This window comes from Staurois parvus, unplaced genomic scaffold, assembly GCF_062004578.1.
Source record: "Staurois parvus isolate SC_StPar_1 unplaced genomic scaffold, SC_StPar_1.0 ptg002722l, whole genome shotgun sequence".
In the NCBI taxonomy this organism is placed as follows: domain Eukaryota; kingdom Metazoa; phylum Chordata; class Amphibia; order Anura; family Ranidae; genus Staurois; species Staurois parvus.
In genome coordinates this window covers 36,540-54,697 of record NW_028320518.1, presented here as the reverse complement: position 1 = coordinate 54,697, position 18,158 = coordinate 36,540, and the positions used below count along the sequence as shown (strand labels likewise).

The following is an 18,158-nucleotide window of genomic DNA, read 5'->3' as shown; positions in this document are numbered from 1 at the left end:
TTGCCTAGGATATAAAACAGATCTACTAGTTCCTTGTTGGAGGTGTAGGGTTCTATGTATAGTAGGTTTGTTTGAGTTGGGACATAATTAGGTCCAGAAGTTGGTCATGTTGGGGTTGTAAAGGTAAAGAGTAACAAAAATGCATTAGGAGAACATCCAACTTCTGGACCTAATTATGTCCCAACTCAAACAAACATACTATACATAGAACCCTACATCCCCAACAAGGAACTAGTAGATCTATTTTATATCCTAGGCAAAGTCAAGCTGGAACCTCCCAACATGATGCAACCTATGGGGTTGTAAAGTAAAGAGTAACAAAAATGCATTAGGAGAACATCCATCGGTTGCATCATGTTGGAAGGTTCCAGCTTGACTTTGCTAGGATATAAAACAGATCTACTTGGTCATGTTGGGATGTAGGGTTCTATGTATAGCGTGTAATACAGGGCTTGACAATTTGCTTCGAATCTAGGAGCCAGCGCAAGAGTTAGGAACCAGGTTTTTTTTTTTTTTTAAGCATAGCGGGGGTTGTGAGTGCCCGGGGGAAGGGCAACTTTTAGGTGACAAGCTTCACGCGATGCGATTTGTCATGTGACAAACACGGTACAACCACTGTTTTAGGTGCCATTGAAAATAATGGCATCCGAATCTGCATTTTGCGAGCACAGTGATTCTGCCGCAATCTCAAAACGCCCAGGTGTGAATGGAGCCACCGTGGTTCACACAATATGCAATTCTGGATGAACTTTACTTACAGATTCATGACAGGCCGGATATTATGTGTTCCTATTGAGGCGGTTCACACAGATGCGATCCACATGCATTGTGTGTTGAGTGCCATTACGAGAAGGGTTTGTAGCGGTGCGTTCTAGACTAGCAAGTGATAGAGAGGCATCCGGAGAGAAGTGTTCACATAGGATCGCTATTGACAGGAGTTTTTGCATTGAAGTTAATGGGTGTTTTTGCATTGACATCAGTGATAGGTGATTTTGCATTGACATCAGTGGGAGGCCATATTGCATTGATGTCAATGAGGGGCACTGTATGAACCCAGGTGGAGCCCCGGTGTAATAGAATTGATTAGGACCAGTGGTTGGTTGTGTTGGGGGTGAAGGTTCAACGTATAGTATGCAATATAGAATTGAGCCAGTGGTTGGTTGGTTGGGGGTGAAGGGTTCAACGTATAGTATGCAATATAGAATTGAGCCGTTGGTTGGGGGTGAAGGGTTCAACGTATAGTATGCAATATAGAATTGAGCCGTTGGTTGGGGGTGAAGGGTTCAACGTATAGTATGCAATATAGAATTGAGCCGTTGGTTGGTTGGGGGTGAAGGGTTCAACGTACAGTATGCAATATAGAATTGAGCCGTTGGTTGGGGGTGAAGGGTTCAACGTACAGTATGCAATATAGAATTGAGCCAGTGGTTGGTTGGTTGGGGGTGAAGGTTCAACGTATAGTATGCAATATAGAATTGAGCCGTTGGTTGGTTGGTCATGTTGGGGATGTAAAGGTCTAGGTAAAGATTGACAGAGTCGCATTATGATCACATCCATCGGTTGCATCATGCTGGGAGATTATATCCCGACTTTGTATACAAAATGAAATACATCTGCTGGTCTGGCCATCTTTACCTAAACAGGACACTATTTACCCAAAAAAGAAAACTTCTATTTATTACATTACAAAAAAGAAAAAAAAAAAAATGAAAGCAAGAGAGGAAACATTCACACATAGAAATCCATCTAGAGTTTATTATACAATATATTTATAAAGAAAGCAGAGACAAGGAACCTCAGATGCAAAGACTCTGCTTATGGTGGGGAGGGGATACAATGATTCGGGAGGACATTACGGAACGAAAAGGTGGATTCGTTATTCATTAGTACCATACAGGACTCAATGGCACAATCGATGCAACGTCTGGATGTGGGTGTGCATGTTGGCAACATTAAGAGGGCAACAGGAAAGAGTAGTATAAGTCACCATTCACCACATAGAAAAAAAACAGAGAAGGCTTCATGACAGCCACGAGCAACCTAAGGCCTTCCAGCTGTCATGGAGCCACCATCCCACTTTGGCTAGGTGGCACTTGTGGGCTCCATCAACAGCTAAAGACCGCAAATTGCCCCTGTCTGCCTCATGGCATTCTTGATCCCCTTTTTATATTGTATTCTGATAACAAAAAATATATATAGTACACACACATTTATATATACATATATATACTATGAGGCTCCTATATGACCTCCTACAAGTGAGAATACATAGAAAAAAAAACAAAAAACATGGGATTTACAATGAAGGTATTGCTTAGTTTACAACCAGGGGAGTCAGAATGAAAAGACGAGAACTTTTGTTTCAGCAAAAGTGTAAAATCAGGTGGAGCCTTCGATATCAAAGTGTCTGGATTGCCTCACAGCAGCCAAAATGAGACTTGAATTTGCCATTCTTAAGGGTTTGTTTGTTGCTCATTGGCTGCCGTGAGTGCGGATTGAGACAGGTTGATACACAAGGTCAGGTTCAGCCACATCGAGAGTAAGCATTCAAAAACAGTTCAGTAGAGGTTATTGGGCCAGAATAGTTATCGCTGATAGGACAAGGCCTGCGACACATGATGGGGCTCCTGCCTGAAGAAAGGCCCAGGATTCTTGACCATAGCAACTTTCAGCTATGGTGACCATGTCTGACCCTTCCATTTAATTTTCAGGTAGTTTGTAGAGAAGTACCAATGTCAACGTGCCAGCTATGACAAAATTCCAAGGGACAACCAAGGGACAGGAAGCCACCAACCTAAGCTGGCACCTTAGGACCAAACGGCTGCCTCACCAAGACTTACTCAACAAGGTAGGGTGAAGTGCAATGTGGGGTTCAACGTGCCAGACCTCCGAGCAACCACATTTCACATTAAGTGAATTTGTGAAGTTGCTATAGGCTACCAGATGTCACATAACTGCACTTCACACTACCTTGAACCCTGGATGTGTAGGTGCCAAGCTGCTCCTGGTTCAAAATGGGTTTCCTAGATTTAGAATTTTGGGCACTAATCAGGCTTCCCTGGACTGATTATCATGAACTACATGGTGCACGTACGAGAGGAAAATAGGTCTCCTGCCCGTAGCAGTAGTTTGGATCCTAAAATATGCAAAAAAAAAAAAAAAACAGGCTGCTATGGCAACAGCACAATAATTGAAATCAGCTCCATAGATTAAAACTATATGAAGTAAACCCGAACATTGGTCTAGTCCAGTGTTTCTCAACTCCAGTCCTCATGGACCCCCAACAGGTCATGTTTTCAGGATTTCCCTCAGATGAAACAGCTGTGGTAATTACTAAGGCAGTGAAACTGATCAAATCACCTGTGCAAAATAATGGCAATCCTGAAAACATGACCTGTTGGGGGTCCATGAGGACTGGAGTTGAGAAACACTGGTCTAGTCCAGTGGAAGACTTGCAACGTGCAAGACAAGAGGCAAACGCAACAGCGGAGGTCCTATTCACACTTCAACCACATTGATGATGATTACGCATGGAATGGAGTTCTTCAGGCATTTCCCAAAAGTAGATTCTAGGGGGAGGGGGAGTTATACATGCAGGAAAATCCATGTAGGAACATGCAAGAAAAGCTTGAGGGGGGGAATGTAAACTTCAGCAGTTTTAAAGTGAGCAGATACACCGAGGGGAGGAACTGTACTCAATGGTGAAGACCTCTCCAGGCAATGTAGATGTAGAGGCGTGGATGGACTCTAAGGCCTATGTTTTGGTGATTCTTTTAAAGGGTTTATAGCAATTTGTAGCATTTTAGCTTGAATTCATATTGGGGGAAAAAAACTGGTTTCAAAAGATATGGATCGGCCTTTCTCAAACATTTTTTACCCCACAGGAACCCTCAAAATAATTTTCAGGATTCAGGGAACCCCTAGGAAGATTAGCATATTGGGGGGGGGGCGGCATTGCTCTACATTGGTGGTGGTCAGTGGGAAGACTCTCCTACTTACAGCAGTGGCCAGAATGGCACCCGTACAATCATACAGCTTTCTCTGCCAATGGGCTTTGGACTGGAACTATGCAGGACCATCAGGTTGGGAGGTTAGTTTGCCATAGCTCAGAGAACCTCTAGCCACCCCTGGAGGAACCCTGGTTGAGAAAGGCCGATATAGAAGGTAACGTTACCCCCTTCATTTCTATGTCATGCTCCATTTCTCTGCCCACCTTGACGTTTTACGCCGCTAGCTACCTTCTCCAGAAAATAAATAAAAGCCCACAAGAAGTGGCCATAAAACCACTACGACTGTACAGCATTCTGACACGTGTGGGCCACCAATTCTGGAGTCACCATGATCTATATATAAAATAAAGGCGCAAGTACTTCAATGCTTAGCCCATAGCAAGATCAATGTGATCCAGTGAAGTGTTCTGGTTTGTGGTATTACATCAGTTTCAGTGCTGTCCAGGGGCAGACTGACCCTTTGGAAACTCGGGCACTGCTCGAGGGCCCGGAGTCAGTAGGGGGGCCCCATGAGATGCCCCTGGTATCTTTTTCATAGGCTTTTTTGAGTTTGGGCAAGGACATATGGGCCCCATGAGTTGTCAGTCCGCCCCTGGTTCTGTCCAATACAACCAGGTAGACCATGCATCTAAACTTGCAAATCTTCAAACAGCCTTTTTCAACCAGGGTGCCTTCCGGTTTCTTAAGGTGTCCCTCAACAACACTGCCCCCAATATTGTGTACAAGCTATCAGTAACACAAAGCCATAGGTTTTCATTGCGCATCATTGCAACCTACTAGCCATAGCATCATGACAACCAAGGAGGTCATCAATGATGTCATTGATTGAGAAGCAGGAAATCAGGCACCTGCTCCACATCCTTGTTTGCCTCCTCTCAGCACTGGGGGTCACATTAACTGAGGAGGAAGAGAAACAATGGCATACTAGTCAGTACCACCGTTCACAGTATATGGGATTTGCTTTGGAAGAATAATTCACCGCTAAAGCTGGCTGTCCTACATGTGGATGGTGCTGCAAGATGTAAAACTAGTAGTTCAGTTTTTTTACATTTTAGAATGGCACGCCTCAAGATTGTGCATCATTTTAAGGGTGCCTTGGCTGCAAAAAAAAAAAGTTGAGAAACACCGTCTCAGAATATATAAAGACCAAGTGACATCTCCAATGTGGGGGCCCATTCACTCCTTAAAACAATAGCCTACAATGCACATAGTTTAGGTCATTGAGGCACATGGGGTTAGGCAGCCTATTCATTGTGAAGGAGCGGGCAGTGCCCCAATAGGTCCTGTCCAATGTGTAGTGCAGGGTAATGCAATGCACAGAGCATGTTGGGGGGGGGGGGGGAGTGCAATTACCATTAAAGCCAATGCACATCTACAGCGTGTTATTGCATGTTGTTGGGTGAAGGAGCTCTTTAGCTCATTTCTCTAAATTATTATACAGGAATTATGGCGCCAACAGTTTGCTCAGCGCTTTACAAAATAAGGGGGGCGGTACAATTACAATACATTCCAGTACAGAAGGAATAGAAGGAAATGGTACATAGTTAGTCTGGCTGAAAAAAAGTCCATCCAGTTCAACCATTAAAAAAAAAGTTATAACCCTACACCCATTGATCCAGGGCAGGGGTAGGCAACCTGCGGCTCTCTAGCTGTTGTGGAACTACATTTCCCATGAGGCATTGCAAAGATTACAAAACTGACAGTTACAGCTATGACTTGCAGAGGCATGATGGAACTTGTAGTCCTGCAGCTCTCAGGTTGCCTACCCCTAATCAAGAGGAAGGCAAAAAAAGAATAAAAACAACAACCCATCAAAGCATGATCCCAACTTGCTCCTGCAGGGAAATGAATGGCCCAGGACTCCTCACCAGGCCGTGACCACAATATATAATTATTAGCCGGTTGGGCCTTTTCACACAATCTACACCAAATCATTTCTCAGAAGATTCGTTTACAGGGAAGTTGTGTATTATTGTGCTAGATTTACAGTGGTCTAACAATGGCGGCGCTCCAGCTGTTGCCAAACTACAAGTCCCATGAGGCATTGCAAGATTTAGTTACAAGCATGAGGCATGATGGGACTTGTAGTTTCACAACAGCTGGAGGGCCACCAGTTTGACAGCCGTGTGCTAGAAGGATGATGACACAAGACAGCGGTGATCAGGGTTTGTGTCTAATAAACTCTACCCTCATGAAATGCAATGCAGCACATGGGCCATGCAACACTTTGGGGTGGATTTACTAAAATCGGAGGGTGCAAAATCTGGCGCAGCTCTTCCCAGTAACCAATCAGCTTCCAGGTTTTATTGGCAAAGCTTCATTGAACAAGCCAACGTTAGAAGCTGATTGGCTGCCATGCACAGCTGCAGCAGATTTTGCACTGTCCAGAATAAACCAGCCCCCTTGCATCGGTCTATAACCACCAGTCATAGTTGGCCGGGCCCCTTGCATCGGTCTATAACCACCAGTCATAGTTGGCCGGGCCCCTTGCATCGATCTATAACCACCAGTCATAGTTGGCCGGGCCCCTTGCATCGGTCTATAACCACCAGTCATAGTTGGCCGGGCCCCTCGGGTCTTGTGAAAAGCTCACATTCAAGACCTCCAGGTAAAGAGGTTTCTTCACAGTGAGAATGTGGAATAGACTCCCTCCAGAGTTGGTTGTGGCCAGCTCAGTGGATTGCTGGAGGAAAGTCCTGGATTCTTTCTTGGATACACAGAATATAACTGGATATAACATTTATAGGGAAAGTGGATCCAGGGAATATTCGCTTGCCTCTCGGGGGATCAGGAAGGAATGTTTCCCCTGCAGGAGCAGATTGGATCGTGCTTTGCTGGGTTTTTTTGTCTTCCTCTGGATCAACGGTGGGTGTAGGATTATAACTTTTTTTTTTTTTTTAATGGTTGAACTGGATGGACTTTTGTTTTTATCAGCCAGACTAACTATGTAAGTGAATGTTATCATTGAGGGTTTCATCTACAAAGCAGTGACAGAATGGATCGTGTGTTTCTTTAGGATAAACTGCATCAATTTTAATCTCTTACCATTGACAGGTTTATAGGACGACTATCACTGCTGTCCTTTAAAACCCCAAATGTAGAGTTGTCCTTCAGTCACCTCCTGGCAGGTACCAGATTAGGCTCAAGCTAAACAGTTGACAGAAGCCCCATTGACAGCAATGGGAGGCTGACAGCTCCTGGAGTAAGCACCTGACAATGATTGGCCCTGGCAGTAGACAGTGTATCCCGGGCCCCAGTCATCCTCAGCTTATTACTCAATCAGCGGTTACATGTAATCAACCAGAAACTGCTGTAGGCGTCATCAGCCTCCCATTGCTTTCAATGGGGCTTCCTGGCCACAGCCAATGGCAGAGAAAAACCACAACCCAGCCCCGCCGGAGTCTTCTGCAATTGGAAACAGCCCCGATCACAAATGTGAAGGAGGCCTAAGTAACAGTCGTGCTGCCACAATCACTAGCACATAACTGCACCATATGGAGCCAATTGTTCTGTCCATGTAGCAGTTCAATGCTGGGGATCGTAGTAGCATGACAGCATGGAACTTACACCGTAGAGTTGGCAAACAGGGAAGGAAGCCATTAAAGGACAATTCCACGATACTCCCAGCACTGAACTACTAACCTGGTTTAAACTTGAGGTTGTGGGGGATTTTTTACCACCCCAAACTGCTCCACCAAATGGGGACAACCTACAACTGGAGGTGGTATAATGCCTCCTCAATGCCCTCTAGAGAGCAGTTTGAATGCTCCTTCGCTATTCTAATGGGGCAACTACCAGAAAGTGGCTTCATTTCTCATTAAAAATAATAAAATGACCTGTATCCCCTTAGGCCCCCTAAAGGACCAATGGTGTTGGCCTGTCCATTTTTCATGCAGACCCAATCAGTCCATTCATAGACTTCTATGGTCCGACATGCCAGCATCCAATCCTGTACACCACAGGTGTCAAACTGGTGGCCCTCCAGCTGTTGCCAAACTACAAGTCCCATGAGGCATTGCAAGATTGGCAGTTACAAGCATGACTCCCAAAGGTAGAGGTATGTTCGGACCTGTAATTTCACAACAGCTGGAGGGCCACCCGTTTGACACCTCTTCTGTACACCAAAAACAGATGGATTGGGATCCATTCCCTATGTGTCCAGCGGATCGGATGACAACCAGATGGAAAGGGACAGGTGGTCTGTTTCCATCCGACATTCCCATTGAAATCAGCAGGCAGTGTCAGCAGCAGAGCCAATAGAGACCTGTCATCCACTTGCTCAGCAGAGAGATCAGAGCAGGCAGATCCACCCCGTCTGCAAGGAGCCTTAGGCTTGAGATGCGACGGCTGCCGCCCCCATGGTACGCGACGGCTGCCGCCCCCATGGTACGCGACGGCTGCCGCCCCCATGGTACGCGACGGCTGCCGCCCCCATGGTACGCGACGGCTGCCGCCCCCATGGTACGCGACGGCTGCCGCCCCCATGGTACGCGACGGCTGCCGCCCCCATGGTACGCGACGGCTGCCGCCCCCATGGTACGCGACGGCTGCCGCCCCCATGGTACGCGACGGCTGCCGCCCCCATGGTACGCGACGGCTGCCGCCCCCATGGTACGCGACGGCTGCCGCCCCCATGGTACGCGACGGCTGCCGCCCCCATGGTACGCGACGGCTGCCGCCCCCATGGTACGACTACACAAGCCTTAGCTGCCACTAAAGGAATTACATTTCTTGCTTCAATCCCAAAAGCAAGCAAATGCATTCCAGCAACATTGCCTATGGAGATGGGGGAACAATCAAAACCACTGCTAGGTGACTATCTGCTTGATCATTTTTACAATTCAAAGATGACTTATTTTTACCCAAAGACTTCTAGGCAAAATTGCATTTTCCAAAGGAAGCCAAGAACCGGCCCCCCAAGACCCTCTCAAAGAGGCCCAAGAAACTAGCATTGGTTTTTCCTAAAGGAGCCAGCAATGGTTGCTTTGGTTGAGGCAATGTAACAAATAAAAAGCTTTTGTGGCCATAAGCTAAAGCTGGACATATACGTTTCAGTTTTTTGATCAGCCAGGGGGCTGACCGTAAAAAAAAAAAACCTGAAAGGATTCCCCTATCCATGAAGTGGATGGGGGAATCCTCCCCACTGTATCCTATTCTGATAGCAGATGAACCGCTCTCCAATGGGAACAGCCATAGATGGATCAAAATTCGTCAAGAGAAAAAGTTGATGCATGCAGTAGTGAAAAATACAAAAAAGGGGAAATGCTTGTGAACATGACTTTTTTTGTGCATGGTTAAATAAAGAATTGGTGAAAAATCTCTTTGATGTGAACTTTTTTTTTTACCTGAGGGATCCTTAAAAGTAGAAATGCAGTACAGTATATAGAAACACACAAAATGTATACAAAAGTGCAGTAAAACTCAAAACAGTGAAAATGTACATACATATGCAGAAGTATGAATGGGCTCTGAAGTGGTGGACTGAATGGAGGACCCCGCTTCAACAAAAAAAAAAAAAAACTTTTTGGTTGTCAGAGCATAAACACAGAAGGAAACATTTGTAAACCGCTCACAGGCTGAAAACTAGGCAGATGCTGTTCTGAAAGAAAAAAACAAAAACAAAAAAAAAAACCATACAAACTTTTATTCTTTACTCAATAGAAAGCAATTGCTGACTTTTCAGTACCTGCAGGTTTTATAAAGGCCTCTTTATACTGTTTATGGAGAACCTAGCCCAGGGTAAAACCTGAACAATCTTTCACACCCCCCTTGATTGCCCAAATGTATTCCCCCCCATAATCTTCATCATTTTTATGAAATTCGCAAAATGTATTTTTATTAACCTCTTCACGCTGAGTGCGTCCTCCCGGGGTCTGGGCCTTGACGCCACCAAGCGGCCGCACATTTGCGTGCAATTAAAAAAAAACGTGCTGAGAGCCTGCGAGCTCCCAGCACACGTCCGGTACTCACGGAAAGGTCCCGATCATCTCTTGCGATCGAGACCTTACCCGATCATGTGACCACCGGGACAATGAACCACGGCGGTCACATAACCCTAAAACTCCACCCGCCCCCTGGCTTATGAAACCCTTCGAGGGGCCGGGCGGTGCAGGAGCCAAGGGGTTAAAGCACGGTTCTTGCCTAGTTTTCAGATTTACAAATGCCCCCCCCCCCCGTAAATCCTTACAGCGGGGGGAGGGGGGGTTTGGGGGCATTCATACATCTTCAGCCAGATGAAAACTGGGAAAGAACCGTTTTTTGGGCTGTTCTGGAACTGCAAGCCTCTCCGATGCTGAAAACATGGAACTACCAACAATTGGCGAGCCAGCCAGGCTTGTCCTATAAATCTAGAAAGTTGCATTGCGAACATGAACTGCGTGACGGGAGATTCTGCCGCCGTGTATTGCTGTGCCTATGCCCTGTTAACATTTATTAAATAAATACATCGTTACATATTCACAGTTAATGCGCTGCTCCTGTGAGCAGTATCCAAAAAAGAAAGAAAAAAAAAAAAAAGCAATGGTACCTCATACACCTTGTGGAAGAAAATCCAAGTAAAAAAAAAAGTGAAACTTCTTGCACTCAGCCAAGATATGCAAAACATTCGGCCAGGTCACCTCTGGAAAACAATGCAAGCTTTTATTTGATAAATAGGTTCAGGTTTCATCACTAAAATATTCCTCTTCTTAAAAATGTGGAATTGGCTTTTGTGGAACAACTTGCATCTGCTTCAACTTGAACTTATTCCAGAAGCAACTTGCAGAATGTAGGAACCTTTCAAATTACGATTTCATTCTTTTGCTTTCAACAAAATTCGCACTCTGTTTAGCTGTAGGACTACAAAGACCCTCCCGAGAGGCATCCCGAGTCCGATGAGCGCCGCGGGGAATCCACAATAATCTAACAAGGGTTGCCAAGTGAAATGGTGACCATACATCAAAACTCTCCCCTCCGATACACATCCCTCAAAATTTCAGACCCAAATATAAAATGGGAACAAAAGAATAACACAGCCCACCCCCGCCCCCCCAAATATCATATCGCCTATATATAAAAAAAGATCTCTTTCTAAAGGATACATTAAGACCAGAATTACACACGGCTTCTATAGAGCGGAAAAAATGTACAGGCACATACAGATACACAAACCCAAGCAAGAGAACAGGGGGGTTCGGAGAGAATATCACACAAAATTTACATGAAAGAAAGTTTTTTTGTTTTTTTACTCTTCTCTTCCTCTTGGAGGGATTACAAATTACTTCTGCAAAGTCTTCCTTGGTTTGAAGCTTTTGGAACTGTATAAAACAATATTCCCCAGAGATATAGAACAAGCCAGTACAAAATCAGGACAGCAATTTTTTTAACTCTTTTTTTTAATAATATTATTTAAAAAAAAAAATAAAATAAAATAAAAACAGAATAAAAAAAAAAATATAAAGTCAAGCAAGAGTGAGGCACTGTGGAACCTGAATCTGCAGTATTGGGGAGGGGACACAAATAACGATGGTTATGTACAATGACCTAGGTTAAAAAAAAAAAAAAAAGTCATTACATTAACATGGAGATTCCTGCAGGCCATTTTGTTCAAAGTAGGACGAATAACTCCGCCAACGATGTAACTTGGAAGGTCAATGAACCTTTCAATGAAGGCTTGACAGCGTACACGAGTAAATTTTATGCTGAGGGCCATATGACGTGTCCTACATCCGTAGGCATCCATAGTGAACTCTAGTCTACAATGGTTCCCAACTCCCGTTGCTGCCGCTGACCACAGGTCAGGTTCCCTATTTCTCAACAAGATCATGGGAAAATAGTTGGTGTGCTTCCTTCCAGCTGATGTCAGGGTTTTGACAACATTATCAGTTCTGAATAGGAAAGAAGAAATTGATGTCTAACCGCAACTTGTGGCCAACGGGGACTAGCGCTTCTCAATTCGGCCTTAAGTACCCCCAATCCGAAAGAGGAAAGAAGTTTGGAAACTAATCTAGTGACACATGAAATCACCTGTGTGAGACGGAGCAAATCCAAAATTCTGGTCTGCTGGTGTCTGACCTCAACTTGTGGCCACCAAGGACTATTGCTTCTCAATTTCGGCTTAAAGTACCCCAAGTTCTATGTATTTCTGAAAAAGGAAAGAAGTTTGGTAACTAATCAAATGACACATTAAATCAGCTGTGGTAGACGGAGCAAATCCATATTCTGGTCTGCTGGTGTCTGACCTCAACTTGTGGCCACTGAGGACCATTTCTTCTCAATTTCAGCCCTAAGTACCCCGAGGTGTATGGATTTCCAAAAGGGAAATAGGTTTCAGGTTCAATCAAGTGACACATTAAAATCCCTTGTGCAAGACAGCAAATTCAAAATTCTGGTCTGCTGGTGTCTGACCTCAACTTGTGGCCAAGGACTATTGCTTCTCAATTTCGGCTTGAAGTACCCCAAGTTCTATGGATTTCTGAAAAAGGAAACAAGTTTGGAAACTAATCAAATGACACATTAAATCAGCTGTGTGAGACGAAGCAAATCCAAATTCTGGTCTGCTGGTGTCTGACCTCAACTCGTGGCCACTGAGGGCAATTTTTCTCAATTTCAGCCTTAAGTACCCCGAGGTTTCTGGATTTCCGAAAGGGAAAGGTTTCGAGTTTAATCAGATGACACATTAAATCACTTGTGCAAGACGGAGCAAACCAAATTCTGGTCTGCTGGGGGTACTTGGTGGAACAAGGTTGAGACCCTTCAGTACACAAAATTTGTCTACACCTCGAGCCCCTGTGTATGTCCACAAGAACGAGGTGTGGTCAACTTGCTCTAAAAAGTCAAGAAGTCAAGGAAACAAATCTGCATTCTCTTTTCATAGTTGACTACAGTAAGCTGATGTCTGATTGGTTATTGTACTTCACCTATCACTGCTCCTTGCACATCCTTTAATAAGCTAGTTGGCTTGCAGAGTTTTGACTTTACTGTCACATAAACCTTGATTGTGATGTAGTAACAAGGCCACATTGGGTAATCTTGGCTCTAGATTACGAACCTGTAACTGTATGCGTCTTTCTTGTGACAACACCGGTTTTTTTTTTTTACGCGCCTTGCAAACGTCGGCTTCCTGGGTGGACATTACTTTCCCTCAGCCCTTACACTCCTCTAGGAATCGCTGATTGACCCGATTGTTTTTACGCGCCTTGCAAACGTCGGCCTCCTGGGTGGACATTACTTTCCCTCAGCCCTTACACTCCTCTAGGAATCGCTGATTGACCCGATTGTTTTTACGCGCCTTGCAAACGTCAGCCTCCTTGGTGGACATTACTTTCCCTCAGTCTTTACACTCCTCTAGGAATCGTTGACTGACCGATTATTTTTACGTGCCTTGCAAACGTCAGCCTCCTTGGTGGACATTACTTTCCCTCAGCCCTTACACTCCTCTAGGAATCGTTGACTGATCGTGTAAGAAAGACATAGAAAAGGAGTTCCAATTACGTCCTTGGTCAAAGACATCAACTGGATCATAGTAGACCCACTTAGGGTAGAGGGTATGCAATTCCTATAGTCATTGGCCAAAGCAGAATAAAAGGTACCTTTTTACAGGTAGCTCTATTTTTGCACCTTTTTGTGGTGAATTAAAACTTGTTGCATGGGCAATTGAGTGTTTGATGCTTCATGAAGAGATATTTGCTGCCACCACTTTGTGTTGGCCAAGCCAGAAACGTTCAATGTTCGGTATTGCTGGACCCCAGCCAAGATGACATTTGCACTAATGGCCATTAAAACCCATTTACAATTTCCTTTAGTTAGGAATAGTCTGGGGAAGGGTTGGAACCTTCATCAGGTATTTTTTTTGTCTGTGTTCCCAGTCGAAGATTGCCCCATCTCTTCCTCCCCCAGACTACAGTAAAACCTGAGAGGGGTCCAACCTTTCCCTAGGCTATCCAACTCTTCCGCGTCTTCCCACTAACCCGATCCTCCCTCATTTTTACAAATATAGTTCTAATCTTTAAAAGAAAAATAAAATAAAATTGGGAGCATTTACAAGTTATGGAAGTTTATATTTAAATAAGTTTAAAAATATGCAAAAAAACGTTCTTAATATTACAATACCAGAAAACTACCAAAAAATTTTAAAAAAAGAATGCATAGCAACAATGTGACGATTGGGCTCCATTTGAGCCGCGTAGTTTTCTGGTGTCACAGATGAATGCTGGTTCAACCACCAATGGCCAACTCAACGTTGAGCCGGCGGACAGGGTCACCCTATATTTAGCGTTTACGTGAAAATGCTACTTAAAAGTCAGGATGGCGTTTTTAGGTGGAGGAGGAGTCGGGCATTTTTTTAAAAAAAATTCCTGTTCCTGGGATCTACCCTTATAAAATTTGCCGTCCTTCACATGAAACCCCACCCACTACGTGTTCCTGAAACGGTGCACCACCCGACCCCCACTGCCAATTACATTCCCCTCCCCCCAGGATACAAGAAACGCCAACGCCTTCTCGTTGGGAAGCAGTTAAAGGGTCCACAGTACCTCAGTCCCTCTTTAGCTCTCACAGTAACCCCTTTCCTAGAAAGGCATGACCTGAAGTAAAGGGGTTCAATTTTAAAATGTCATTTTTTTTTTTTCAATTTACAGGTAGATAAGTTTCAACTTTTTTTTTTTGTATTTTTTTTGTGGTTTTTTTTTTTTCCTCGGCTTTTTATTTTAAAACAACATTTTTTGTTCCTCCACATGGGCCTGTTATACACATATATATATTTATTTGAAGGGTTGTGTGCGTTTACTGTGAAGCCTGTGAGGTCGGGTTTTCCGATTTGCTCTCTTGACTTGAGGGCGGTTTGCTGTTCCAGGGACTGTTGGCGCCAAGCGCGGGAGAGTTATTGAAGCTGTCCTCGTCGTCAATCCCGTTGGCGGCGTCAAATTGGGTGTTCTCCAGGCGGGTTATCAGTCGTTCATCTTCATCCCCGAACTCTCCGCCCATTAAGGTTGGTTCGCCCACCACCATTACATCCTGAAAGGGAAGATTTCCACAAACATAATCAAGGTAGAGGCGAGTCCCTTCCTTCCACAACTACGCGTGGTCAGAAGCGGCTTCTTGAAGCTCAGTGGGCAGCTGAGGCCTAAAAAAATGCATGTAACATGAGGGTAGTAGGATGAACGCCCTACTGCGATCACAAAGAAGCATGTGCATGACATTGACCCCTATAGCCTATGGAAAACCATACACTAGACACTGAGCCCTACAGCACAGGGACATCCCCATACACTAGACACTGAGCCGTACAGCACAGGGACATCCCCATACACTAGACACTGAGCCCTACAGCACAGGGACATCCCCCTACACTAGACACTGAGCTCTACAGCACAGGGACATCCCCATACACTAGACACTGAGCCGTACAGCACAGGGACATCCCCATACACTAGACACTGAGCCCTACAGCACAGGGACATCCCCATACACTAGACACTGAGCCCTACAGCACAGGGACATCCCCATACACTAGACACTGAGCCCTACAGCACAGGGACACCCCCATACAGGAGACACTGAGCCCTACAGCACAGGGACACCCCCATACAGGAGACACTGAGCCCTACAGCACAGGGACATCCCCATACAGGAGACATTGAGCTCTACAGCACAGGGACATCCCCATACAGGAGACACTGAGCTCTACAGCACAGGGACATCCCCATACACTAGACACTGAGCCCTACAGCACAGGGACATCCCCATACAGGAGACACTGAGCCCTACAGCACAGGGACATCCCCATACAGGAGACATTGAGCTCTACAGCACAGGGACATCCCCATACACTAGACACTGAGCTCTACAGCACAGGGACATCCCCATACACTAGACACTGAGCTCTACAGCACAGGGACATCCCCATACACTAGACACTGAGCTCTACAGCACAGGGACATCCCCATACACTAGACACTGAGCTCTACAGCACAGGGACATCCCCATACACTAGACACTGAGCTCTACAGCACAGGGACATCCCCATACACTAGACAGTGAGCCCTACAGCACAGGGACATCCCCATACACTAGACACTGAGCTCTACAGCACAGGGACATCCCCATACACTAGACACTGAGCCCTACAGCACAGGGACATCCCCATACACTAGACACTGAGCCCTACAGCACAGGGACATCCCCATACACTAGACACTGAGCCCTACAGCACAGGGACATCCCCATACACTAGACATTGGAGCTCTACAGCACAGGGACATCCCCATACACTAGACACTGAGCCCTATAGCACAGGGACATCCCCATACACTAGACATTGGAGCTCTACAGCACAGGGACATCCCCATACACTAGACATTGACCCCTATAGCCTATGGAAAACCATACACTAGACATTGAGCTCTACAGCACAGGGACATCCCCATACACTAGACAATGAGCTCTACAGCACACGGACATCACATACACTAGACACTGAGCCCTACAGCACAGGGACATCCCCATACACTAGACACTGAGCTCTACAGCACAGGGACATCCCCATACACTAGACAATGAGCTCTACAGCACAGGGACATCCCCATACACTAGACAATGAGCTCTACAGCACAGGGACATCCCCATACACTAGACATTGACCCCTATAGCCTATGGAAAACCATACACTAGACACTGAGCTCTACAGCACAGGGACATCCCCATACAGGAGACACTGAGCTCTACAGCACAGGGACATCCCCATACAGGAGACACTGAGCTCTACAGCACAGGGACATCCCCATACACTAGACACTGAGCCCTACAGCACAGGGACATCCCCATACGCTAGACACTGAGCCCTACAGCACAGGGACATCCCCATACACTAGACACTGAGCCCTACAGCACAGGGACATCCCCATACACTAAACATTGATCCCTATAGCCTATGGAAAACCATACACTAGACACTGAGCCCTACAGCACAGGGAAATCCAATACACTAGACATAGATGGGGGGGGGACTCTTGCAAATGTGAGGTCACAAAAGACTACATAATATAATAAGAGGTGGAAATACATTGACAGAACACAAAGCAGGAATGTAGAATTCTGATCACACACCTCATTATTCCTTAAACATACATCTAAAGCCAAAAAACAGGTTTTTGATTTTGGATACGGTGGGAAATTTGTACAACAGGAGCACCAAAGCAAATGGGGAAAGAGTTCAAATCACTTTGTGGTTCAAAGCATAACATAGGATCACAGAAACCATCCCAACGCGTTTCAGTGGCCAAATCACTTCCCGCATCAGGGCTTAGCTTTGTCCGGGCCTCATTGGACTCGGTAACACCAACTACTAAGCCAGGGGTCTCCAAACCTATTAAACAAAGGGCCAGTTTACTATCCTTCAGAATTTAGAGGGGGGGGGGGGCGTACTATGGCCAGTAGAAGTAGAAAAGGTCCTAACGTCAAAGGGAAAAATCACCAACACCATCTTTCATATCATTGGGAGGAAGAGTGCCCCATATCATTGGTGTCAGTGGGAGGAAGAGTGCCCCATATCATTGGTGTCAGTGGGAGGAAGAGTGCCCCATATCATTGGTGTCAGTGGGAGGAAGAGTGCCCCATATCATTGGTGTCAGTGGGAGGAAGAGTGCCCCATATCATTGGTGTCAGTGGGAGGAAGAGTGCCCCCATCATTGCTGTCAGTGGGAGGAATAGTGCCCCATCATTGGTATAAGTGGGAGGAATAGTGCCCCATCATTGGTGTCAGTGGGAGGAATAGTGCCCCATCATTGGTGTCAGTGGGAGGAATAGTGCCCCATCATTGGTGTCAGTGGGGGGAATAGTGCCCCATCATTGGTGTCAGTGGGGGGAATAGTGCCCCATCATTGGTGTCAGTGGGGGGAATAGTGTCCTATCATTGGTGTCAGTGGGAGGAATAGTGTCCTATCATTGGTGTCAATGGGAGGAAGAGTGCCCCATCATTGGTGTCAGCGGGAGGAATTGCGCCCCATCCGTGTCAGCGGGAGGAATTGCGCCCCATCATTGGTGCCAGTGGGCCCCATTGTTGGTGTTATTTGGAGGAAATTATGCCCCATTGTTGATATCCAAGGATGGATTAGTGCCCCAAGGGCCAGATAAAAGCAAGCAAAGGTCTGCATCTAGCCCTGCGACCACAGT

General features: G+C 45.7%; 1 protein-coding gene across 4 annotated transcripts in view; it reads right to left on the bottom strand.

Annotated features, from left to right (window-relative positions):
* Positions 1-1,735: 1,735 nt before the first annotated feature.
* Positions 1,736-18,158, bottom strand: part of LDB1 (LIM domain binding 1) — a 41,157-nt gene continuing 24,734 nt past the window's right edge. For all 4 annotated transcript variants that reach the window (XM_089666462.1, XM_089666463.1, XM_089666465.1 and 1 more), the window contains one exon: positions 1,736-15,002. In XM_089666462.1, coding sequence (XP_089522588.1) covers positions 14,772-15,002 — 231 coding nt within the window. In that variant the 3' untranslated portion in view covers positions 1,736-14,771. The remainder of the gene's footprint in view (positions 15,003-18,158) is intronic.